The sequence below is a fragment of the Sarcophilus harrisii genome, chromosome 1, assembly GCF_902635505.1.
Source record: "Sarcophilus harrisii chromosome 1, mSarHar1.11, whole genome shotgun sequence".
NCBI classification, from domain to species: domain Eukaryota; kingdom Metazoa; phylum Chordata; class Mammalia; order Dasyuromorphia; family Dasyuridae; genus Sarcophilus; species Sarcophilus harrisii.
The window spans coordinates 695513572-695539470 of record NC_045426.1 but is presented as its reverse complement, the minus strand read 5'-3'; the positions used below and the strand labels follow the sequence as shown (position 1 = coordinate 695539470).

General features: G+C 38.7%; 1 protein-coding gene across 4 annotated transcripts in view; it reads left to right on the top strand.

Moving 5' to 3' along the window:
* The window catches only part of KSR2 (kinase suppressor of ras 2), a 559738-nt gene that overhangs the window by 368268 nt on the left and 165571 nt on the right, over positions 1 to 25899 (top strand). For all 4 annotated transcript variants that reach the window (XM_031948680.1, XM_031948679.1, XM_031948681.1 and 1 more), the window contains exons 6-7: positions 11217 to 11286; positions 23439 to 23522. In XM_031948680.1, the coding sequence (XP_031804540.1) occupies positions 11217 to 11286; positions 23439 to 23522 (154 nt within the window). The remainder of the gene's footprint in view (positions 1 to 11216; positions 11287 to 23438; positions 23523 to 25899) is intronic.

The window sequence follows — 25899 nt, the reverse complement described above, 5'->3', positions numbered from 1 at the left end:
GAATAATGCATTTCCCTGCCTTACTTTCAAAAAGGGCATAATGTTATTTCAGAACAGACCCAGCAAATGGATAATCTAGCTGTTCCTAATTTAGCATGGTATGAACTTGAGTCAGTCTTCTGTCAACAACGGAGTGTTATTTCCCAGCTACAAAATGAGAAGCAGGTCATTGTAGTAGCATTGGATTTGGAATTTTGAAGACCTGGGTTACAAATCAGGAACTGACACTTTTTGGCTATGTGATACTGGCAGGTCATTTAAGCTTTGCAAATGTTACTTCCCTTTTCTCTGCCTCCATTATTGGAATGCTTTGCCCATTTATTCATGGTTTTCTTGGCTTCCCTGAACACTCAATTTAATATTCACCTTTCACAAGAGACCATTTCCAATACCCCAAGGACTAATACCACCTCTTTTAGATTACCTACCTGCTATTCTATTCTGTATATATATATATATATATATATATATATATATATATATATATATATTGCATGTTCCTTGTTATTTATTTATTGTATTTCCCTTAAGAATGGGAGTTCGTTGAGGTAAGGGATAGATTTTTTTTTGGTTTGTATTTCCAGTGTTTTACACAATGCCTGACCATTGTAAGTGCTTAATAAATGCTTATTCACTGATTTGCCAACACTGAGATTCATTTTCTCCTTTTATAATGAAGATGCTGACCTGTTAAGTCTTTTTCATCTCTAAATCATTGGTCTTATGACCAAACTTTAATTCCATTCAATTTGACCCTTTGAAAGGCATCATGCTATTTGGAGATAGTGTATGGAACTTAGAGTCAGGAAAACCTGGGCTAGAATTCTGCCTCAGATACTTCTTGTATAATTATGGACAAATCTGAGTGGCTCCTCTGAGCCCCAGTTTCTTTATATGTAAAACAGAAACAATAGTACTTGAAGGAGTAGAGGAGTTGGGAAGACTTGGGATTTGAATCCTGCTCATGATATTTGTTGACTATGTGACCTTGGGCAAGACATGGAGCTTCAATTTCTTTTTCTGAAAGTGGGGGTGATAATTCACAGGCTTGTCATGAAGCTCAAATGATTATGCCATATGGAAATTGCTTTGTAAACTTAAAAACACAATGGAAATGCCAGTCCTCTTCATCAACATCATCATTATGTCTTCATCTTATGACATTGTGAGGATTGACATGAAATATGCAAAAGGACTTGAAAGTTTTTCCTGAAAATGTCTGTCTGAAAATGTTTTCTGTCATTAATGATAACTCATTATCAAAGGGACATTAATGTTTGTTAAAAAAAAAAACTTGCTCATAAGAATCTTATTAGGTAAGTATAACTATTAAGCTTTAATAGTTACAACTTTTCTAAGACTTTGGGAAGATTCTATAGAATAAATGTTATTATCTATTTTTTTATATAACAAGTTTGATGAGCTGCTCAATATCCTAGAGCATCAGACACAAAATTCAGGTCTGGTTCCAGGATTGGCATTCTGTCCACAATATTACCATACCTTGTATTTATTAAAGCTCTACTGTGTGTAGAGAACTATGCTAAGAATTGGGGGAGAGAAAAAGTGAAGATAAGATAGCAGTCCCAGTTTTCAGGGAGCTTATGGTCTAATCAGAAGAGATACATATTTTGAGAACCATAATACACAATAATGAAAAGACACTAGACTTAGATTATTTGAAATTTTTCCTGTATGTAGTTTGTATATAGTTGTTTGCATGTTGTATCCTGCATTGGTATGTGAGCTCCTGAGGGCAGGGCTTGGCTTTTTGACTTTCTTTGTATCTCTAGTGCTGAGGACACAGTAGGTGCTTAATAAATGCTTACTGATAAATTAACTTCATAATAGGGATGAGGAGTAAATTGAAAAAAGAATTCCTGGATCAGGAAACTTTCTCCATCAATACAGATCAACAGTTTCTCTGTTACTTAGAGATGTGAAGTTGTCCCTAGAGGACTAAGAAATGACTTGGCCCAGAATCACAGGGTCAGAGGCTGGACTTGAACTCATCTCTTCTTGGCTCTGCGGCCAGCTCCCTGACTACTATGAAATGCTGCTTTTATCCAATGTCCCCAAATTCTTAGTGCAATACCCAATATATTTTGAGAATAATTACATTATTTAGGAGTTGACATGGACTTAATAAAATCTGTAGTCAAAAACAGCTGCGTAAAACCTCTTTCTATTATATTCTCAACTTATTAGCCATCATTTCTCTGCTTGGAAACCTTCAGAGTAGGGGGAACCCTGGTACCCCTGAAAACAGTCTCTCCCACTGTTGGACAGCTCCAAGTGGGAGAAATAGATCATAAATGGAAATGAACTCCTAGGAAACTTAGGTTCTCTGAGCTCACTGTTTGCTGTTCTGCCTTTATTGACTCACTGTTCAGTCTGTTCTAAATATTTCTTCTTCCTTTATTGTCCCCATCCTCATGTTTACATGACTTTAATTTCTTATTCTCTGAGGTTAAGACCATCTGACACAAGCTCCATCAGCTTCTTTCCAGTTTTTCTTAAAACTTCTTAGTAATAATCAAGCAATCAATAAAAACTTATTAAACATCTGCTATGTGCTAATCAAGAAGCAGTGTTGCAAGTGGATAGAGAGATCACAGTTAAGAAGATCTGGATTAAAGTTCAACCTCTGCTACATACAAATTGTACTATCCTGAACCAAGTCATTTACTCTCTTGGTGCTCTGGGCAACTCAGTGACTCTGCATTGCATAGAAAGTATTGACCTGTATTAGTAAAGGAAGTTCTTCATGGGGGCTCCCAATACTCATGAAATCATACTTAGTAAAAAAAAAATTTGGGGTTTATAGAAGCATAAATCAGGAGGCGACCAGATATAAAGAGCTATTATTAACCCGTTTTAAGATGAGGTAAATGGGAAATAGGTTATGACCCAGATGTCATCCTCTATGATTTGTTAGTTTTGATTCAATCTTGTTGCTGTCTCATCAACTCTCCCTCTAATCTTTCCCTTCATTCATTTATCCTGGTTCAATCCCATATCACCTGACACTTGGACTGTTACAATAGCCTCCTTAATTGGTTCCCCTGCTGCCACTCTCTCTTACTTTTAACATCTCTTGATAAGACTTGTGACTTGCTCAGGGTCACACAACTAGTAAGTATCTGAGACTGGATCTGAACTTGGGGTCTTCCTGACTCCAGAAGCGATGCTTTGTCCATTTCACCACCTGAACTGCCTCATATATAGGGAAATGATATAAAACAAGTACAGAATGGCCTCCCAGACTAATTTCGAGTTGGAGCTAGATTATCAAAGATGCAAATAGGGAGTTTCCATGAAAGACAGTAGAGAATCCCTGAAATTTTTTGAGCAGGGAAATAATATTGTTAGGCCAACTCCTCAGGAAGAATGTTAGAGATAGGAAAGACTGGCAGCAGAGGAACCAATTAGGAGGCTATTGTAGCAGTCCAAGTGACAGATGCTAAGGGCTTGAAGTAGCAGATCTGAGCAAAAGGGGCAGCTTGGGGAGTGGTTGTAGTGGGAGAATCGATGCGACCAGGCAACAAGACTAAATCCAAAGTGACAAAGAAGTCATGAGCCTGCGGGCCAGATGTGGCAGCTGTGGACATTTATCCCCTTCACCCAGGGCTATGAATTTTCTTTATTTAAAGGCCCACAAAACAAAGTTTTTGTTTTTACTATAGTCCGGCCCTCCAACAGTCTGAGGGACAGTGAACTGGCCCCCTATTTAAAAAGTTTGAGGACCCCTGCTTAGAGAGAGCAGTTTTGGTTAAAGGGATGGGGTCATCAAACAGGAGGAGGATCAAGAAATAAGGAAGAGATTAGGAAGTTAAGCTTAAATGACCATTTGAAATCTGTCCTGTTCTTGAGAGGATGCTTTCTCTATTGTTGGTTTCTAGCAACCTAATACAATATAGGAGGTGGGTGGGGAGGTAAAAGGAGATTTGAACCCCAAGTCATCTCTTGACTTTCTTAAGTGTGTAATTCATCATCTCTGCCAATAAAATTCTAAAAAAAACTTGTATTTTTTTTAAAGAGAAGACTCCAATCCTCTCTCAAGCCAGGACCTTATAAGCAATAAGGCAACATCAGTTGGAGAATGGCTGAATAAATTGTGGTATATGAATATTATGGAATATTATTGTTCTGTAAGAAATGACCAACAGGATGATTTCAGAAAGTCCTGGAGAGACTTACACAAACTGATGCTGAGTGAAATGAGCAGGACCAGGACCAGTTCTGATGGACCTGGCCATCCTCAGCAACGAGATCAACCAAATCATTTCCAATGGAGCAGCAATGAACTGAACCAGCTACACCCAGAGAAAGAACTCTGGGTGATGACTAAAAACCATTACATTGAACTCCCAATCCCTATATTTATGCCCACCTGCATTTTTTATTTCCTTCACAAGCTAATTGTACAATATTTCAGAGTCTGATTCTTTTTGTACAGCAAAATAACGGTTTGGTCATGTATACTTATTGTGTATCTAATTTATATTTTAATATATTTAACATCTACTGGTCATCCTGCCATCTGGGGGAGGGGGTGGGGGGGTAAGAGGTGAAAAATTGGAAGAAGAGGTTTGGCAATTGTTAATGCTGTAAAGTTACCCATGCATATAACCTGTAAATAAAAGGCTATTAAATAAATTTTAAAAAAAGCAATAATGCAAATATTTCTAACCCCCAGAATGCCTCCTCTCTTGGAGGTTCAGTTCAGGTTCAACCTTCCCAGATGAGTTTGGAAGTGAAAAGCAGAAAGATATAGAACAATAACTTGAGGTGATGGCTCTGGGACAGAGAGGGACTTCACTCATTCCTTCCTCAGAGATAGGAACAAAGAAAATGCATGAAGAGGAAGAGACATTTTGAGGTGTGAAGAAACACACAATAAGCCTATGGCAACTGCCTGGTCTCCATCTCCTTACTAAAATGGGAGTCAAGGTCATCTTCTAAGATACAGGTGGTGAGATTGACTTTGAACATCTTGGGAAGGGAGGAACCTCTTTGCTTGTTTTCAAAACTTCTGCATTTTCTGTGTATAGATTTGGTGCATTAAAGGACCTCTGAGACCTTTTAGACTATCTTAATTTTACATGTAAAGAAGCAAGGCCAGTTAAATGACTTATCCTCTTGTGACCTTTGCACTCCTGATAATCTAACACAGGGAGTAAGGCTTTCCTTACCTTCTTTTGACATTGAATGGAGACCAATGGAGCACATTGGCTAGCCTGTGGTTATCTTTCTATCTCGTCACTTAAGTGACCTGTCTTTGTAAATTTTAAAGCATAATTTAAAGGAGAGCAATTATTATTATATTTTTCTGGGCATGTATTTTTATTTGATGACCTTGTTGATTCTGCAAACTGTTGGAATCCTAGTGTCAACTCAACTTGAAACAAGGTGAAAACTCAAGGGTGATGTCAGAATCCTGGTATTAACTCAATAGAATTGATACAGTGCTTATTGGTTCACACCTTAGAGCAAATCCTTACAAGGTGATAAGTTGCTAATACTGATGGAAACAATGCTTGTATTCATACCTTTAGAGAGCTTATAAGTATCTAAGTACTCAATGGAGTTCACACATTTGGGAGAGTTAAGGGTTTAGAAAGAAACACCAAATTCACACCTCCCTTAGGGCCAGAGAGCACTCTGGGAGATAACCCAGAATCCCTCTCAGGATTCCAACAGCAAACCAAGGGAGTGGGGTAGATTGAACTAAATAAAGAATAAGGCTCTTCCTGTTTCTGAACAAATGATCCAATGATTTGTTTTCCAGTCTAAGCTCCTCCTATGGGTGAGGAAACTCTGACCCAAAGAGGGAAAATAATTTGCCCAAATTCACACAACTAGTAAGTCTAGCAGTTAGTTGAGTTCATTTTTGTAAAGAACTTTGCAAACACACATCAGCTATTGTTAGAAACAACTCTCCTGTTTCCTTGTCCAGGGAGTTTTCCATTTTATTCCCAGCTCAAATGTCACAGGCAGCTTCTGTCAATCCCTCCTGACTCCTAGCCCAAAGTGCTGTCCAACTATACTAGGATGCTTTTCACCTGGAGCTGATAAGACTAACCCCGTGGGCTTTGGAGAAGAACTTTCTATTATCCACCTGCTTTGAGAACCCTGGACAAAGACACCAGGGACTAGAGATATGCAAAATATGACTCGGAGTCTGTATTCCTGGTTATCAGAAAATTGGACTGGAAAAAGAGCTTTTGTTCTGCCACTGAGACATCTTAATAGGTACTTTGATTGGTTAAACAGAAGCCTGCTGTCTCAATTTAATTGCTCTAAATGCTGTTTGCCTTTCTGCTTATAATAGCGGACCCTAGATTGAGAGAAGATTGGAGTCTTCTTTTTAAAAAAATTATAAGTTTTTAGAATTTTATTGGCAGGGAACATGAACTACAAACTGAAGGAAGTCAATAGATGACTTTGGGGTTCAGATCTCCTTTTACCTCCTATATTGTATTACATTGTTGCTAGAAATCAACAATAAGGTGCCTAAGGTAACTGCCAAAAATTCATTGTTGCTGACGTGTGGAATATAGTGGGAAAATGAAGTTGTGCTATTAAGATTAATTATGTATATATATTGTGAGGATCTAATGTAATTGAGAAAGTGCAACAAGTGATAAGGCATTCAGTGGAGAGGGATGCTTCTTGGAGAAAAGATCTGGCCTCTGTTTTATTGGAGAAGGAAACAATGGGAGTTAGAGGGATGGCAAGTAGCAAGGAGGAGGAGGTGGCTCTGAATGGTCCAGTCTCATTCCCAGTCCCCAGAGTTAGCCCTAAGAAAAATTGGGAGCCTTGAAATATTTGTCTTCCAAGTCCTTAAGTGGCAAGTTTGTACCATGCATACGGAATAGCTTTCTTAACCTTTTTTGTGTTATGGAACACTTTGATAGTATCAAGAACCAGATAGAGCTTTTTGGCTCTCAGAATCATCATTTTAAATGTATAAAATAAAATATATAGGTATGCAAATGAAACAAATTACATGGAAATACAATTAAGAAAATATTTTTAGAAAATAAATTCATGGATCTCAACTTAAGAACCTTTGATAGAAAGTTAAAGAACCTGGGTTCAAATGTCTTCTCTGTTCCTATATGACTTTATGACTTAAGGAAGGTGATTTAATCTCTTTGAGCTTTGGTTTCTCTATCTATTAATGATACTTTTAGCCCAAATGAGCTTGCAAATCCTTTCTGGCTCAAAATTGGCTTCATTTTTCTCTCTCCCCATTTTCTTTTTCTTTTTTTAAATAAATGCCATCCTTGGTCCTTATATCACTCTCATACATATCCACATGTGTGCCTTAATGTGTATTCATGTATGTATGTATGTATGTGTGTATGCATTCCACTGCCCAAGCATCACTTCTACCCAGAACTGTTTATTTCCTTGTTACAAAGGAAAAAAAAATTAGTTGAGAGAAAAACAAGGGTTAAAGTGGATGTATTTGGTTATGTGTTCAGCATTGCGCCATTTTAAACCACCATTCCCACTTTTCTGTCAAGGGGAAGGGTCTTTTTTTCTTTTTCATTCTTTTTTTCTTTTCTAATTATTTCCTCCCTCTTTGCCTTGTTGCTCCCAGGAAATTCTAGCCTTAGCCTAGGAGGAAAGTGATTTCTCTCGGTGTATTAGAAATTTAGAGTGCAGTGAGGTATAAAGAAAAAAGTGGGAAATCGATTGGGCATGTAGAAGACTCAAATTCAATCCCACCATTGGCACTTGCCAGCTCTGTGACCTTAGACAAATCATTGGAGTGTTCTGAGCTGTTATCTCTTCATATGATATCCATTTCTACAATTTCTATCCAATTCTAGAATATTCTGTCCAATTTTACAATATATAATACTACAATTTATAATAGTACCTAAGTCCCAGGCTTGTGAGGATCAAATGAGATAATGAATGGAAAGCATTTTGTAAACCTTCTTCAATGTCACTTATTGCTTTTTTGCTATAGATTTTTTTCCATTTTAAAACACAGTAAAGAGTGGCTCATCCTTAGTCCCAAACAACACATGAGCCACAGTTGAATAAGGCAGAGAACACTATCTATATAGAGTTAGAAGAGAAAGTAGAGACTGTCTGATTCAATCCTCTCATTTTGGAGCTGAAGAAACTAAGTTTACTATTTAAGTTACTGGTTCAAGGTCATGCAAGTAGAATCAGGGGTGAATTTGTAACTCAAGCCCTCTGAATTCAAAGTCATGGCTCATTCGATTGTACTAAGACCAGGATGATGAAGAGTGTTGAGGTCAAGGCTTATGGGACTGTTCAGGCTAGAGAAGAGAAGACTAAGATGAGGTGGGGTTGGAGCAGGATAATTGTGTTCAGTATTTGAAGACTGTCCCATGGAAGATAAATGAACATTGTTCTATTTGGCAATGACTGGAACTTCAAAGAGACAAACTTAGGCTAGTTAGATGGATAAAGACAGATACAATGATAAATGATAGCTAAAATAAATAGATTATAGGTAAATGATAGATAGGTGATAGATGTATAGACAGAGAGAGAAAGAGAGTAAGAAAAAAAGAGAGTGAGAGAAAGAGAGAGAAGGCATTTATTTAATTCTAATTTGAGAAAATAACACATAAATGGAAACCAGAAATGAGACAAAGGAGAGAAGAAGAGTACCTGGTAAGAGATGATATAACTGTTAAGGAGGAATAGTAATAGAGAGTAATAATAAGTCCAAGCATAAGCGAAGCATTGCAGGAATAACTTCCTGAAATAGCAGTCCTAGGGATGGAATCATCAATCAAAGAAATGCCTTGAAATTATTAGAAAAAGTTTCTAAGAGAGACATCCAAAAGTATAACAAGCTACCTCAAGATAAAAGGATTTCCTGTGTACTGAAAATATCTCCTTCCTTTCTTCCTTCCTTCCTTCCTTCCTTCCTTCCTTCCTTCCTTCCTTCCTTCCTTCCTTCCTTCCTTCCTTCTTTCCTTCCTTCCTTCCTTCCTTCCTTCCCTTCTTTTCCCTTCCCTTCCCTTCCTTTCCCTTCCCTTCCCCTTCCTTTCTTTCCTTTTCTTTGAAATTTCTTGAATTGGCTTTCAATCGACTGACATTTTGGCCTAAATTAAACTAGAGAAAACTGAAGGGAAGGGACTTTGTTATACTCATCTCTATTTCCTTAAGTAACAAGCTCATATTAGAGGTTCAATAAATATATTTTCTTCAAGAGATATTAACTTGGGATCGGTAAACTTTTAAAAAATATTTTGCCAGTTGTATTTCAATATAATTGGTTTCCTTTGTGGTCTGATGGATTTTATTTTATTCTGAAAAGAGATTCATAAACTTCATCAGGCTGTCAAAGGATACATGATGAAAAAATGGTCAAGAACCCCCTTATTTACTGAAGTAAATATTGCTTTCTGTTGCATAGATATTTTAAACCCCACCCATCCCAAACTAAACTGCTTACTTTTCTCATCAAAAGCACCCCTCTCCCTAACTTTCCTAGCACTGTTAAGGGCACCACCAATCTCCCATTCAACGATTCTCTCAACTGAGATGTCATCCTCTACTTCTCATGCTCACCCTCCATCCCTAATTTGTTACCAGCTCTTGTCAATTCCTCCTTTATAAAATCTCTCATGTGTGTCCCCTTCTGATCTCTGACACTGTTACTACCCTAGTGCAGACCCTTAAATCTCTTCATGTCTGAACTATTGCTCTAACCTTCTGTTTGGCTTATCTTCCCCAGTTTGTCTTCCATTCAGCTGTCAAAATGATCTTCCCAAAGCAAAAGTTTGACTAGTTCACCTCTTTAATCAATAAACCTCAGTGGCTTTCTATCACCTCCAGCATGATATATAATATCCTCTGGCATTCAAAGCCCTCCCTAGCCTGCCTTCCACTGACATTTTGGATCTTACACCTTATATCCCTCCCTCATATACCCTATGATCCAGTGACATTGTCTTCTTTGATGTTCTTTAAATTCCATTTCCTAATTCTGGGCATTTTCACTGGCTGATCTCCATCCTGTAAAACTCTTACTTTCATTTTCATATCCCTGGCTTCCTTTCCATCTAAAATCTTACTTCCTATAATAAAAAGCTTTTCCCAATCTTCCTTAATTCCAATGATTAACTCCCTCTAAAATTATTCCCAATTTATCCTGTCTCTATTTTACTCACAGCTAGGCATGCAATGCATAGAGCTTGGAGTCAAGGGGACCTGAGTTCAAATTCAGCCTCAGACAGTTCTAGTTGGGTGACCCTGGCAAGTTCTTTCACCTCATTTGCCTTGATTTCTTCATCTATAAGTTAACTGGAGAAGAAATGGCAAAGCCTTCCAATATCTCTGCCAAGAACCTCTCCCCCATGGGGTATTAGCGAGATGGATGTGATTGATATGACTTAACAACAGCAACAGCAACAAGAAAATCTTGCTTTTTCATAGTTGTTTATATGTTGTTTCCTGCAGGAGAATCTGAACTCCTTCAGAGCAAAAACTGTCTTTTGCTTTTTTAAAATTCCCTAGTACGACAGTGTCTGACACATAGTAGGGGCTTAGTAATCCTTGTTGTCTGACTGACTGATGAAAAATGACTACAGAGAACTTCTAGCTTGGCTTTTTACTTTCTAGATGAAGAAAAAAGGACTTGCCTAAGATAGGTCCAATAATAAGCAGCTGTCTGGATTGTCTAGGATTAGGTTTTCTAACTCCAAATTCAGCATGTTCTTTCTTGCTCTGTATTAAGGTGTTCTGCTGAATTTTGTACTGGTACTCTGATACCAGAGACCTCGGGTTGGGGCAATAAACCACTTCATTCACTGATGGCTTTTTCAGGCATTTTGTTGTCGTTTGGTCATTTCTAACCCTTTGTGACCCTGTTTGGGGTTTTCTTGACAAAGATACTGGAGTCGTTTGCCATTTCCTTTTCTAGTTTATTTTACAGATGAGGAATGAGGGATTTACCTGGAATCACATAGGTGGTAAGTGTCTGAGGGCAGATTTGAACTCAGGAAGATGAGTCTTCTTATCTCCAGGCTGGACATTCTGCACTATGACACCCTTTAGCTGCTCTATCCACCCTTATGACCAAAGAGTTTGGAAATTCTCATCTTCAGTCCCATAGATCATCTAGGTCCTGTTCTCAGTCATTCAGAGTTGGAAAAATTGTGCTTACCTGCTGAATAATCTGCTCCTTCTGCCTCTCTGCTTTCTTCTTCCAGACACACTGTCAGTGCCTCGATGGTCTCCTCAGATTCCTCGAAGAGATCTGGGCAACTCAATAAAACACAGGTAGGCTGGATTTGGGGGAGGGAGAAGGGATGGTGTTCATACTTTGTTTCTCTATAGGGAAAGATGCTACCTGGACCATTAGGGCTAGCATTCATGTAGCCCTTCAAGAATTGCAAAGTGGGGACAGCTAATTGGTTCAGTAGATAGAGCACCAGCCCTGAAGTCAAGAGGACCCGAGTTCAAATCTGGCTTGAGACACTTAACACTTCCTAGCTATGTATCATTTAATTCCAATTGCCTCAACAGAAAAAAAAAAAAAGAATTGCAAAGTGTTTTACATTTGCCATCATGTTTACAAATTGAGAGCTAGGCGCTATTATCATGGCCATTTTACAGACAAGAAAACTAAGGACCAGGAAAGTAAGGTTAAGTCAACAAACACTTATTAAATTCCTACTGTATGCCAGGCACTGAGGCAAACTTTTTATAACTGTTACCTCATTTGATTTTCACAATTTTGAAAGTTTGATTTTATTATTTTCTCCATTTTACAACTGAGGAAACTGAGGCAAAAAGAAGCTGTGACTCACCCCGAGTCACACAACTAGGAAGTGTCTGAGGCTGAATTTGGTTTTCCCAACTCCAGATCCAGACTCTGTACTGCATCACCAAGCTTCCCAAGGAAGTCACAGTGAGGAAGATGAGACTCCAGTCCTGCTGTATAGTTGTTGCTTAAGTGCCTGTTGACTTGACATTACTCTACCTTTCTGGGCCTATTCCCTCATCTGTCAAATATGAGATTTGGACCACATGAACTCTATAGTCCCTTCCCTTTCAACCTTAAGATTATTTATCCCTCTTGCAAAGAATAGCTTTCCTGATATTCTAAAAGTTCCCTCTGCTGAGGGACTCTTGCTCCTGCTCAGACTTAGGTCCAGCACCATATCCCCCAGTATCTCAGGCTCAAGCTGTTCCCTTCCAAAGAGATCCTGGCAATTTCTGGGGAGAGATGCCAGGGAGGTGCTGAAAGGAGCTATATCTGGGGGATGATCTGCCCGCCTCTGTAATGCCATGTCTTCTGCCCCAAATTTCTTCTCTCATTTCACCGGATCAGATCTTTGACTTCCTGCTGTGATCCATTACTTTCTGATGGATGGAAAAATGAGTTCTGAAATGAGCCAATGTTAGCATTTGCACTACTGGTAAGTCCCCAAGGTCATGATCAAATGGCCACAATCTCTATGAATATGGCCTCTGATATCTCTGTGAGGGGAGGAAGAGAGAGAGAAACAGACGGAGAGATGGAAGCACACGGAGAGACAGAGAGACGGAAACACATTGAGACAGAAAAAAGAGGCACAGAGACAGAGGGAAAGAAATACAGAAAGAGATAGAGACACACAGAGAGACAGGGATAGAGAAACAGCACAGAGCTAAACAGAGAGACAGATTCAGATAAGAGGGAGAGGAAAGATGAAGACAGAAAAAGATGAAGAGAAAGAGAGAGAGAGAGAGAGAGAGAGAGAGAGAGAGAGAGAGAGAGAGAGAAGGCAGAGAAAGAAAAAAGGGGAGGGAAGGAGAGAGGGAGGAATGGAGAGAGGGGAGAATGAAGAGAGAGAAAAAGAGAGATGTACAGAGAAAAGAGAGAGAGAGAAGTAGAGATTAGAGATAGAGAGGAGAGCAAGAAAAAGAGACAGAAATGGGGGGTGCAGCAAATTATGGAAGAGTAGAGATGTTCATACCAGAGAGGAAGGGGAAAAGACAATTGCTAAATATCTCCTTATCAGTAGAGTTCCTTTCTGAATTGAGCCATGGGGTTGCTATTGCAAACTCTTTTATTCCTACTCTGGATAGGTCAAAATTGTCTTCCAGTGAAGACAGAGGATTTTCATTCTATCCCCTCTGAACCACAGAATCAGAGAACTAAAGGGCCCTTAGATCATCTTGCCTAAGTCTCCTTTTTTTTCAGATGATGCTCTGCGAGCCTGTGATGTGCCTTAGCTCACCCAGCCAGGTATCAGCACAATTGCACTAGAAGCTGAGTGTCAACACTCCACGTCTATAAAATCAATTCATCAGAATCATTAATTAATCATCTAATTTGTGCCACACATACCATAGGTTAGACACTGAGGGCACAAAGATAAAGTGGCATAGTCTCTGGGCTTACATTCCATTGGGGAGGAAGAATAGATACGGTTCGATGCTTTCTTCCCAGAGGATGCTGCTCCTCCAAGTGGACTTTAAATCTGATACTACCACTTCACTTAATAACTTCAAGTTCAATAAATTATCAGAAAACCCAAACAGTCCAAGACCACACAAACTGTAACCAAGCTAGAAACCTTGGGCAGAATCTTTTCTTACATAATATTAAGGATTAATCATTATCATAATTAATAATAATTATATTTCTATAGCATTTTAGGACTTTATATATACACACATACACATGTGGAGAGAAAAACAGAGAGACAGAGACAGAGAGAAAGATTAATTTTTGACAATGTATCTTCAATACTTGGCATATGGTAGGTGTTTATTATTGATTATCTCATTTGTTAGAAAACACAATCCCAGTTCTGCTAGGTTTCAAAGGTGTAGATAAAGTCTGCCAACCAAATGGCAGAGTAAATAGAATGTTGCACCTAGAATAGGAAGACCTGAGTTCCAATCCAGTCTCAGACACTTACTAGTTATGTAACCCTGGGCAAGTCACTTCATCTCTTCTCGCTTCAGTTTCTTTATCTGTAAAATGAGGGGGAAATAAAAGCATCTTTCTCCTGTGGTTGTTGTGAGGATTAAGTGAGATGATTTTTGTAAATGTTGACAAAACCTAAAGCACCTTATAAATATTAGCTATTATTATTAAGGTATCAAGAGTTAATTGTAATCTTGTAATCTTCCTTATGATCAGAGCCATTTAGACATGGAATTGGCCACCTTGAGACCATAACTAGGATTGTAGCTCTAGAGCTAAAAGTGACATTAGGAGTCATTTGGTCTAAGCTCCTCACTTTACACGAGTAGAATATGAGTCTAAGAGATCTTAAATCCAACAGGGTAGAGCCAGGAATTAAAACATTTGAAACTAGGCTCTCCAATTCTAAATTCAATGTCCATTTCCCCCTCACTGGGATCTCCATGCAAAAGTTAGATAGTCACTTTGGGCAATGCTGCAGAAAGGATTCTTGTTCAGGTGTGGATTGGACTAGAGGAACCTTAGAAGTTCTTTACCACTCTGAGATCCTTGAATTTTTGCCTCCATGCTTATGCTACCCTTAGCTCAGCAGGTGCCCAGCTTTCACTAAATGCCCTTCATCTGGGCTCAAGTGCAACGAGCTCCAACTGGGATAAGCATTTCCTCTAAAAAGCTTTTCTTGTACTTATCATGTCCCCATTCTACAGTAGGAAAATTTGTGAGAGCTTAGGCTGAGCTTACGTTCAGGTTTCCCCTATTGAGACAAAAAGCAGTCCATTCTAGGAAAGTATCTGATAGCAGATATAGGACAGCTATTTATTTCTTCCATCAAAAAATAATCTATAAAACACAAGACTCTTAAATGTTTTTTGACATATTATTAAAATAATAAACAATATCCCTCCAGAAGAATATAATAGGATAGCCTATTGTTTATTATTTTAATAATCTGTCAAAAATGTTTAAGAGTCTTGTGTTTTAAGGATTATTTTGTGATAGAGGAAATAAATAGCTGTCCTATACCTATTGCTCTTATTTTGTTCTTGTGGAAGGGATAAACTCCCAGAAGACTTGAAATAATTCTGAGAGATATTTTATGTTCACTTCAAATATATACTGTCTGGGAGCCACTCAGGGGATGTAACATCTGTCCGGTCAGACATGCATTACTCATTCTTCTGGCAGCACTCATCTGCTTCTCTGGGCAGGGTGTAGTTGCAGGAAGCAGTTTCCCTTGGTTAGCTAGCACCCCATTCATTGACCCAGACCTCTTAATCTCATGAGGTTAAACATTCATCTTCTAAGATTCCTTTTCTCAGAAAAACACACACACACAAAGCGGAGAGGGCAGCCGACAGCCACAGATCCAGCCTCAATCTCATGTAGCAAATATATGTGATTGCTACTTGATCTTAGTTTCTATATCTGCTATTGGAGAGGGACAGAAGGCGTGAATATAACAACAATAACAATAGAATAAGAAGAACAATAATTGGCATTTATATAGGGCTTAAAGGTTTAAAATACTTTATAAATATTACCTTATTTCATCCTCTTTGGGAGGTAGGTGTTATTATTATCCCTATTTTATAAATGAGGAAACTGAGGCAGGTAAGTGTTAAGTGACTTGTCCAGGGTCACACAGCTGTTGTTTGAAGCAGGATTTGAAATCAGATTTTCCTGGTTTCAGGTACAGCACTGAAATCCCCAGCTATCACTAAGGAAGAGAAATCCCTCTCTTCCTTGATGGAAGTACAAGGGTCTCAAAAACAGGCCAGCCTGGGGGGGAAAAAGGTCTTTCTCTTCATTTGTTTGCTGAGTTCCTCTTGGCTCAATCACCAAACATCTTTGAGACACTATCCCACCCTTACTCCACCACAAGAATCAGGTACCCATTAGGAACTCCTTTATTGAAGGACCTCATGTTCCATGATGTTGCCTTGCTATGATCAGACTACTTGAACTTGAGCCATCATTACCCTCCTTTTGGGGAACTCTTCCACAGAGCCCTTCTTGGGAACCAGCGGCAGAATCGCACATGGTTTACTTTCTATGAGTGAACCCTGAGCAACTCTCAGGCTGTGTTCTCTAAGTTCCAGGGAGGGTGGAGAGTATACCCTGAAGCTTCAGTGAGCATTTCACCTCCTCATGCTCGAGCTGAGTTGTCCCAGCTGTCAAGCCCATGGGGAGAAAAAAGGGTTCGCTTCGTCTCACAGCTCCCACTAATTAACTGTAATGGAACTCCAATTCTGGCCAATGAGCCCGATATAAATCACATGCCTCAAAGCCAATACATACTCAGGAAATGAATACTTGCTTGCCCGTGGAAGTCCCTGAAGTTTTTGTGAAAAGCGCCCCATCTGAAAAGAAAAGTAACTGAAAGCATATTATGTTCAGGGAAAACAGGCTTTGGGGCCTCACAGAACACATTATCTGGAGAGAGACCTGGGAACCTGAATTCTGAGCTAAGTTTATACTTCTGCTCTGATGCTAGGCTGGTGACAATAATCATAAATACAGATGCACCGCTCCTTGTAGGCATAATTTTAGTTATGTCTAGGTTATTTGAATTATATTCAATTTCAATATGGAGTACCTCCAAAGTGCCACATATTGTGCTCAGCTCTAGAGAGAGAGTGAAAAAAACCTAAATAGTTCCTGCCTTTAGGGAGCTTAGATTCTACAGAGGAAAATGCTAAACATACACAGAGAAGTAAATTCATGTATTGGGTGAAAGATAAAATAATGGAGGAAAATAAGGTTGGATCTTCTGAGCATATTCATTTGTTAAGCTGTAAAGGGCTGAAACTCTTGAGTTGATGCACTGAGGTCGGATAACCTAGCACTTAAGGCTATTACTGATTGGACAATACTCTATAAGCATATGCTTGGAAAATGGCCCATCCCACTATTCTGTGCTGGCTCGATAATTGGTGTATGCAGAGAATTGTAGGAGGGACTAGGGGGAGGAATAAGACTAGCCAGAGTCACTTTTTGGGTGGGAGACGAAGAGGAGAGGTCATGGAGATCCTACATCCATCCAATTCACTTCTATCCCTAAAGACCAAGAATAAAGACCAAGGACTTTTGCTTATCCTGACTCCAGTATTCTAAGGTATCCAGGGTGCTAACTTGGTCTTCACATTAAGCAGTGCATACCAAATGATCAACAAACTGGGATCAGACATCATTTTAGAGCTGACCCTATAGGGGGAGACAGACTTTTCTACATTAGAAACAATAATCAAAGGAATTAGTTAATAGGAAATAATACAAATTAAGTAATTTGATTTCTTTATTTTGATTTTTGATTTCTAATTGGAGGAAAAATTAGGGGGATTTTCCAAGTTGGGAGGAGAGTGAACAGGCCCAGTACTCTGAAATCAGAAAAGGAGTTTTCTCACTCCACCTGCCCCAAATGTCTGTAAAGATTCAAAGGAAAAAAAAATTCAAAGGAACATGGAAACAATTACTAATTGATCAGCACAGGCCATTTTCAGATAAGACAGGAATTGCTCGAGATGACAGCTATGAGAAAACTTGCATCCTTCTTTGGATCTGAGTTTCTGATTAGAATGTCCTGGGTCCTTAGTTATGGATGTCTTAGTAGCAGGTAGAAATGGACCAGCTTCTTAGCCATGCAGGGTTAGGTTCAAACAAAGCAATAAGATTTTCTTCCATTTCTCACAATTGAGTAAATGTTTCTCACAACACAGAATTTGAACCAGACCAGTAATTGAATAGAAAGGGACTTAAGCTAGCTCCATAATTGAGTCACAAGAGGAAGTCAGTGTTATTTACTCAATTCCCATACTTAACAATTTGCTGTCCTAATGCCTTCAATTCCATAAGACATTCTCAGACTTGAAGGAAGGTCCATATTGAAACTAATAACAATACCTCTAACCAGTTCTAACTTTGCAAAGTCTGTTAATTATCCTTATGGTTAGGTCATTTTTTTTCTAATCATATCCTATTCTTCATAACCCCATTTGGGTATTCTTGGCAAAGGTAATGGAGTGGTTTTACATTTCCTTCTCTAGCTCATTTTAGAATTGAGGAAACTGAGGTTTCCTCAAACAACAAATAGAGTTAAGTGACTACCCCAAAATCACATAACTAGTAAGTGTCTGAGACCTAATTTGAACTCATGAAGCTGAATCTTTCTGGTTCCAAATCCAGGACTCTACCCACTGTGTCACTTAGCTGCTCTTAATCATCCTTAAAGCAAATGTTAATATGACCATTTGTCAGATCAGAAAAGTGAAATCATGGAGGTTAAGTGGTTTGTTAGTTGTTGACAATATTTGAATTAGGTTCAAGTCTGAATTCTTTCCAGGCAGCTTCTGAGAGATTGTATTGTAAACTCTATGAGAGCAGCAGCAATCTTTTGGCTCTTTTTGTATCCTTCAGTGCCTAGCACAGTGGTTGGCACTGTATTTAATAGACTGCTTAAATGAGATTTTGGGAGGGTATATCTGGTGCTGTGCAACTCCTGGTGTGTAAACACCCTCCATTAATGGAGATCAGCTCCTTGTTGTAGTTGCCTACTGTTTGGTTGGATTATATTACTTGTGCAATTCACAACTCTTTCAGAGGAGCTAGAACCAATGGCTCAGAGATTCTAACGATCAGATCTCTAGTATTCCTATACTATACTATAGAATGCAGGATAACCAAAAATTATGGGGAACATGAGAGTTGAGTAATACCAATGGAATGGAATATCATGTCCTAATTGCTGAAGACATAAATGCAAATGTAAAGCTAGTTGTTATCCTTAGGATGCTTCCATTCTAGTAGAGGAAGACAACACATCTAGGAGAATGGTGCTCAGGGAGTGGTATTTTGGAAGCATTGTTTTGATTGTTATTCCCAGAGCTATGGGGGGGAGGATGAGGGCACTCATTTCACCATAGTATGAAAATGACTAGAAATAGTCAATAACCATTTATTAAATACACACCTTGTGCCAGGCATTTTGCTAAGTAGTGGGGATACAAAGAAAGGCAAAAGACAGGCAGTGTACTCAAGGAGTTTATAATTTAATGGAGGAAGACAACATACAAAAGAGAGTAGAAGGAAATATCTGGAGGAAAGGCAAGGCATAATGGAGAATAAGGTCTGATGACTGACATGGGTTTCTTCCTTAAGTGGAAGTTCAAGGAGTAGAGGTCTCTGCCTTCCATTTAAAGGAAGAAAGTAGCCCCAGGGACAAAGAGGGAATGTGATGGAGATTCACCAGTTAGATACTCATTGTCTAGGATCAGGACTAGAACTCAGGTCTTCCTAAGTAGCTGGTATCATATCGTCAACTGTGGCTCTTTTCAACAATGAGATGATTCAGACTAATTCTAATAGACTTGTGATGAAAAGTGTCATCTACAATCAGAGAAAGAACTATGGGGATTGAATGTGGATCAAAGCGGAGTATTTTTACTTTTTGTTGTTTGCTTGCTTGTTTTTTTTTCTTTTTCATTTCCCTCTTTATGATCAGATTTTTCTTGTACAGCATGATAAATATGGAAATATGTTTAGAAGAATTGCACATTTTAACCTATACTGGATTATCTGCTGTTTAGAGGAGGGAGGAAGAGGAAGGGGACTAGGGAAGAAGAAAAATTTGGAACACAAAGTTTTGCAAGGGTAAATGTTAAATCCTATCTTTGCATGTGTTTTGAAAAATAAAAAGCTATTATTATAAATAAAGGAGTTTGGTATCTTGGGAAGACTTAGGTTTAAATTCATAGCTGTGACCTTGGATAAATCATTTCATTTTCATCAGCCTCAGTTTCCTTATCAGACTCAATGGCCTTAAAGGAGCTTTCCAGCTCATGAGAACTAGATTCCCTATGTCATACTCTTATCTCTTGAGATAGCAAGAATAATTTATAATTGATACCTTCTGGAATTTCAGGGTCCTGAGTTCCTCTGGACTTTCTTGACATGGTCTAATATAATGACCATTTATTTCCTCTTTGGAGATTCTATTGCTAATTTTGGGCCCATTTCCTTCTTCCCATCCTATTCTATAGCTCACCTTTCCAAGGGACAGCAAAAAACAGTTGATTACCAGAACATGGTGGGAAATTAGGAGTCCCATAATCTCATGAAACAGTGAGGAGCAGTAGAGGGGAAAAAAGAATTTGCAAAAAAGTTGGAAAAAGACCTGCAGTAGGAAGGAGGAGGAGGAGTGTTGGATTGTGTATCCCAGCATTTTAGCATTGGAAGCAACCCAGGCAGCCATTTAATCTATATTTACAAAAGAATCCCTATCATAATATGGCCAGCTGTGTGTGTATGTTGGGAAGGGGACCATCATAATGCATAGAGCACTGAGACTGAAGTCAGAAAGACCCATATTCCTGAGTTCAAATTTTGCCTCAGATATTTATTGGCCATGTTATTTAACCATCTATGTCAGTTTCATCTTCTGTAAAATGAGTTGGAGAAAGAAATGGGACTTTGGCCAAGAAAACAAAAAAAAATGAGAATATGATCAAATATTACTATAACATATATTTCACAACTTTCTAAGACTCTAACTTGAAGAGAAAATGACTAGAAATCCAGTGCAATCTCTAGAGACTGATCACTCCCTCATTTTTAGAATTTGTGGTCTAGGAGAAAAAAACAGTTGCAAAGAGAACAACATGGGGGAAAACATCCCTGAGAATTAGAGCTGTTTGAAATGGAATATGCTGAAGAATGGGATGACTCTAGACAATTTATTAAGCATTGCTTTACTGAGTTAGTTGTTTTGTTTTTTTTTTTTCAGTCCTGCTTTGGTCTCTGACCCAAGCCAAATTGGGGCGAGCTAGACATCCATTCTGAGGTTTTATGAGAAGAAAAGTTTAGGAGAGGACCTTACCCTGCTCAAAAACCAGAGTGTTTCCCCCACCTTCTCCCTCATAGGCTCAGGCTCCAATTGATATAATCACATCCAACTTTCATCTTAACTCAGATCCAGCTGAGATTAGATACAGCTCCAGCTGATGCTGATAAAAATCAAAAAATTCACTCTGACCTGGCAACCTTCAATAAATTTCCCATTTCCAGCCCTGCTGGCTGCAGCCTGGCTCCTGGAAAAGAAGCCTTCACTCCAGGCAAATGGCGGGAGAGATGGATACAACTAATTTAGCCCCTGCATCTTTTCTGCTCTAGAATTGCCTGCTTTCCTTCTGCCTTTCCCTTTCCCCCTCCCTTCCTGCATTAGTATCTAGGGAAGAAGGAGACTATCAGGAGAGAAGGTCAGATTGAGCTGATAAGGGTAACCTACTAAAGATGATGATGATAATAGCTACCAAGTGTTTATATAAGGAATGTAGAAGCTTTTATATTTGTGTGCAAGGCACTTATTTAATCCTCACAATGACTCTGGAAGTAGATGCTGTTATTATCCTCATTTTAGAGATGAGGAAACTGAGCCAGGCAGAGGTGAAGTGACTTGTCAAGGACGACACTACTAGTAAATGTCGAAGGCTAGATTTTCAGTCAGGTCTTCCCAACTCCAGATCCAGTGTTTTATCTACTGAACCCCCCAGTTCCTATGTACCCCAAGGGACTGATTAGAAAAGACCTTGGTTCAAATCTCATTCTCCTGTGTGACTTTAAGCATGTCAATTTTCTCTTCTCTGCCTCAGTTTCTTTCCCTGAAAAAAGAGAAAGTTGGCAAGTTGATATCTAAGGGTCCTTTCTGGCTTTGATTAGTGATTCAAGTTGGTATATAAGTTCATTAAGGTTTAGAAAATATTTTTCTCAGCTAGTCCTGTGAGGTTGGCCCTGCAGGTATTTTTTTTCCATTTGACAGGAGGCATAGCAAAGGTTAGCTAAATTTTTGGTGAGCATTGAACAGAATTTAACCTCTGTTTACTCTATTTATAGTATAAATTTGTCTACTTAATTACCTCTTGTTTCTCCCTTTATAATGTCAACTGACTTGAAGACAGGGACCTTTTTTGTTTTGTTTTGTTTTGTTTTTCTATCACCATTGCTAAACCCTTAAAAGATGCTTGTTTTGGGGCAGCTAGGTGGTGCTGTAGTGGATAGAGCATCAACCCTGGAGTCAGGAGGACTGAGTTCAAATGTGGCCTCAGGTACTTAACCCTTACTAGCTGTGTGACCCTGGTCAAGTCACTTAACCCCAATTGCCTCGCTCCTCCCTCAAAAACGGGAAAGAAATGGTTGTATGCTTGTTTGTTAACTGAATGATCAATAGTAGATGTCCTTTGACTACAAGTTCAGCATTGTAAGAATTATGAGAAGTGGAAGAGATTTTAGAGATCATCTAATCCCAAATTCCCATTCTATAGATGTGAAAACTAAAGTCAGAGAAGTTAAGTGCATAGTCCAAGGTCAGAAAGTATCAAAGCTAGAATTTTAACTTCAATCCAGTAACACAGGCCTAGAATCAGAAAGACTCATGTTCCCTGAGTTCCAATCTGGCTTCAGAGACTTAATACCTGGGTGACCCTGGGCCTATCACTTCACCCTCTGTGCCTCAGTTTCCTCATCTGTCAATTGAACTGGAGAATGAAATGACAAACCATTCCAGTCTCTCTGCCAAGAAAACCCCAAATGGGATCACAGAGAATCAGACATGACTGAAATGATTGAACAATAGAAACCAATGTAACTGCATTCAACCCTCTTGTTCAGTGCTCTGTCCCTTCTGCCTCTCTCTGCAGACTATAATGATTGAATTTCTCAGTTTTATAAAAGCTTCCTCAATGGTTAGCTCATCCATTAATGTGTGGAGGAGTCAGTGCTAATAGTCCCCTATCTTGTACATGAAATTTTTAATATGCAGATCAGACCAACTCATGACATTTCTCTCCTATCATCAATGGCTCCCTATTACTAATGAGATAAAATAAAAAAACATCGGTTTGGCATTTAAAATCTTCCACAATCTGGCTCCCTTTTGTCTTTTTAACCATATTCAATATCATCCCCTTTCATGCATTCTATACCTAATAAAGTATACAGAGATTGTATCTTTGACTATCCTCTTGGTGGCTCTCCTGCCTCCTGCACTATGGGAGGGACTGGCAGACTGGCAGACTGCTGGAAGAAACTGAGGACAGTCAGTCAGACTGAGGCAGACTGCTGGAAGGGACTGTGGCACAGACTGGGAGACTGAAAGAGACAAGAAAGACTTTGGACTTTATTCCTGACGATTCTCATGGTGATTATTCTGCTGAGACCAAGACTGATCCCAAGGCCCTCCAGAAAGCTAGCCCGGACATTCCATAAATCCATCATGCTTTGATCCTAAGTCCCTTCACTAATTTGAATTTCAGTTTTTATAGTATCTATAAAACGAAAGGGTTCGTTCCTGAGATCCTTTTGAGCTCCAGAACTGTCATCCCAACAGCAGGTTTTCACTTAAGAGTCCTTTGACTTTGGGTCTCTGTTGCTTCTTTTTAGTGACTCGCGATTTCAAATCCATCTCTGAGGTTTGATCAGTTCCCTTCTATTTGTTCCCTAACTCGGACTCTTTCTTTTTCAGATTTTCCACCAAGTACTGGATGTCTCAGACTTGCACCGTCTGTGGAAAAGGAATGTTGTTTGGACTGAAATGTAAAAACTGCAAGTAGGTATTCACAATTCAAAGTCCCTTGTCATGTTCTCTGAAGTCATAAAGAGTGAGATCTTGACCTTGAAGATGGGTTTCCTGAAGTTTAGAGTCTCTGATCTTTCTGTTACCCAGTAGTAGGATCTCAGATGAACTTGTGCACCCTGGGACCAAATAAATGTATGTATAAAAAGGATGAGTGTGGTTGAAATGTCCCCAAAGTAACAAAGCTCTTCTTGAATTGGAAGATTTTTAGTGTAACAATGTACTAAAAATAGACAGCAGAGTAGCATTTTACAGTCTCCGCTATAGCTGAGTATAATGAGAGTTACATAGCCTTCCATCTTGGTTCTGTGAATGAGGTTAACTTAAGAAAAAGATTTTTTTTAACTTCTCTTTCATAGAAATGAAAACCATAGAAGCTCCAGGGATCCTTTTTCCAACTCTCACTTCCACCGACAAGTCAGTTATATCTCCCCCCATAGAGTTCAAAGACATTTTCAGTACCATTGGCTTAAGCCCCCATCGGCGTGTTTCCTCTCTACAAAATTGTTAGTTGAGCGTTATTTAGTCAGACAGATTCAAATAGCTTTTACAAGGGAGGTATTTATGAAGGTGACAAGGAGATATAAGAAAACATTTCTCTAGAATTGCACAAGTTTAACCTATATTGGATTACTTACTGTTTAGGGGAGGGAGGGAGAGGAAGGGAGGGAGAAAAATTTGGTTGAAAACTATCCTTGCATGTGTTTTGAAAATAAAAAGCTATTATTAAAAATTTAAAAACAAAACATTTCTCTAAAAGTATATGATATACTTTATCACAAGGATATACAAATCCATAGAAAGGTAGTTTCAAACTTAAAAGTACAGATATGGCAAAGAGATTATTCATAGTTTCTAAGAGCTATAAGTTCTTTTCTACCATTTCTGAGGTTTCAGAAGTTCCCTTTAAGCATGATCAATCTGTATCTGTTTTTCCTTGGTTATTGGCTGATCCAGGGACACTGTTTAGGATATGAGGGGAAGTTTGGAAGTCCAACATTCTGTTGACATGGAAGCTGGAATATTTTTCTTTGATCAAAGATGGAGGGAAGGAAGGAAATTTTAGCTAAGCATGAAGATACCTGTCAGTCTGGTTTAAAGGCCTTTTCTAAGTTGTCTAAGTCCTTTTGATAAATTGACTAGGTCACATTTTCACCTAGTTAAGGGATTATAACTAAAAAGGAGATATTTTTGATTATAGCACTACAGAAAAAAAATCATATTTTAAGGCAGGAATCATGAGTTCTAATTGTAGAATTATAGATTTTAAACTAGAAGGGACTTGACTCAATTCTAATCCTGACTTCAATATATTTCCTTCATCTTCCTCACCTGTAAATTAAAGGGGTTGGATTATATGGCCTCTCCCTTCCCCTTTAATTCAATAAAAAGGGTATAGCTTTGGCATAAGAGGATCTGAATTCAAATTCCACTTCTGCTACTTTCTGCCCAAGTGACCTTGGGATCATTCCACAATGTCCCTGAATCTTATTTTCCTCATTTGTAAAAAGAACTAGACTTGATGACTCTGAGGTGGAGTTGTAAATTTTTGAACCCCAAAACAACTTCAAACTCATTTACATTCCATTTACATGACATAATTTGTATGTTATTTATATGACATGTTGGGAGGCAGTGTAGAGCCATATTGAATTTGAGGTTAAGTCAAACCCTAGCTCTGCCACTTAATATCTCTGTATGAGATAAACAAGCCACTTCATGGTTCCAGGTCTGATCTGTGATTGGGAAGTTTGGATAACTCCATGTAGATGCAACTCCAAAATCTATGTATCTGTAATCTTATTACCTGTATGATTTTGGCCAAATCACTTAACTGTCCTGGGCCTCAATTTCTCTATCCATAAACTGTAAAATGAACCTCTGAGCTATCTTTGATCCCTATATCCATATTCCTATGGTATTCCCTTAAGGACCATAGGCAGAAACACCCTCTCCGATTGTACTTTTATTCTATTTCTTCCCTTTTCCCTTGTTTTCTCATACCTCTCTGTGGTTCTCCTTCAATTGGTCCAACTATGGAAGCTTCAAAAAATCACTGGTTGACTTCCCCTGGATGCCAAACAGCCAGGCAGAAAGGATGGCAGTGAGTCAGTAGGAGGAAAAACTTAAGTTATCCCTTGTTCCTCTTCATTTTCACCTGTGGGGTGAAGATAAGATTGAAATGTCCTCTCTCTCTCTTAGGAACCAAGCAAATTAATTAGCTGAAGTCTTAACTGCTTTAAGTACTGTGGGGGCAGATTGGGATATAATTAAAAAGCATTAACATTACTGAAATTTCTTGTTCCCTGGGATCCTTGACCATCCTGGACCCTGCAGGTAAGGAGTCAGA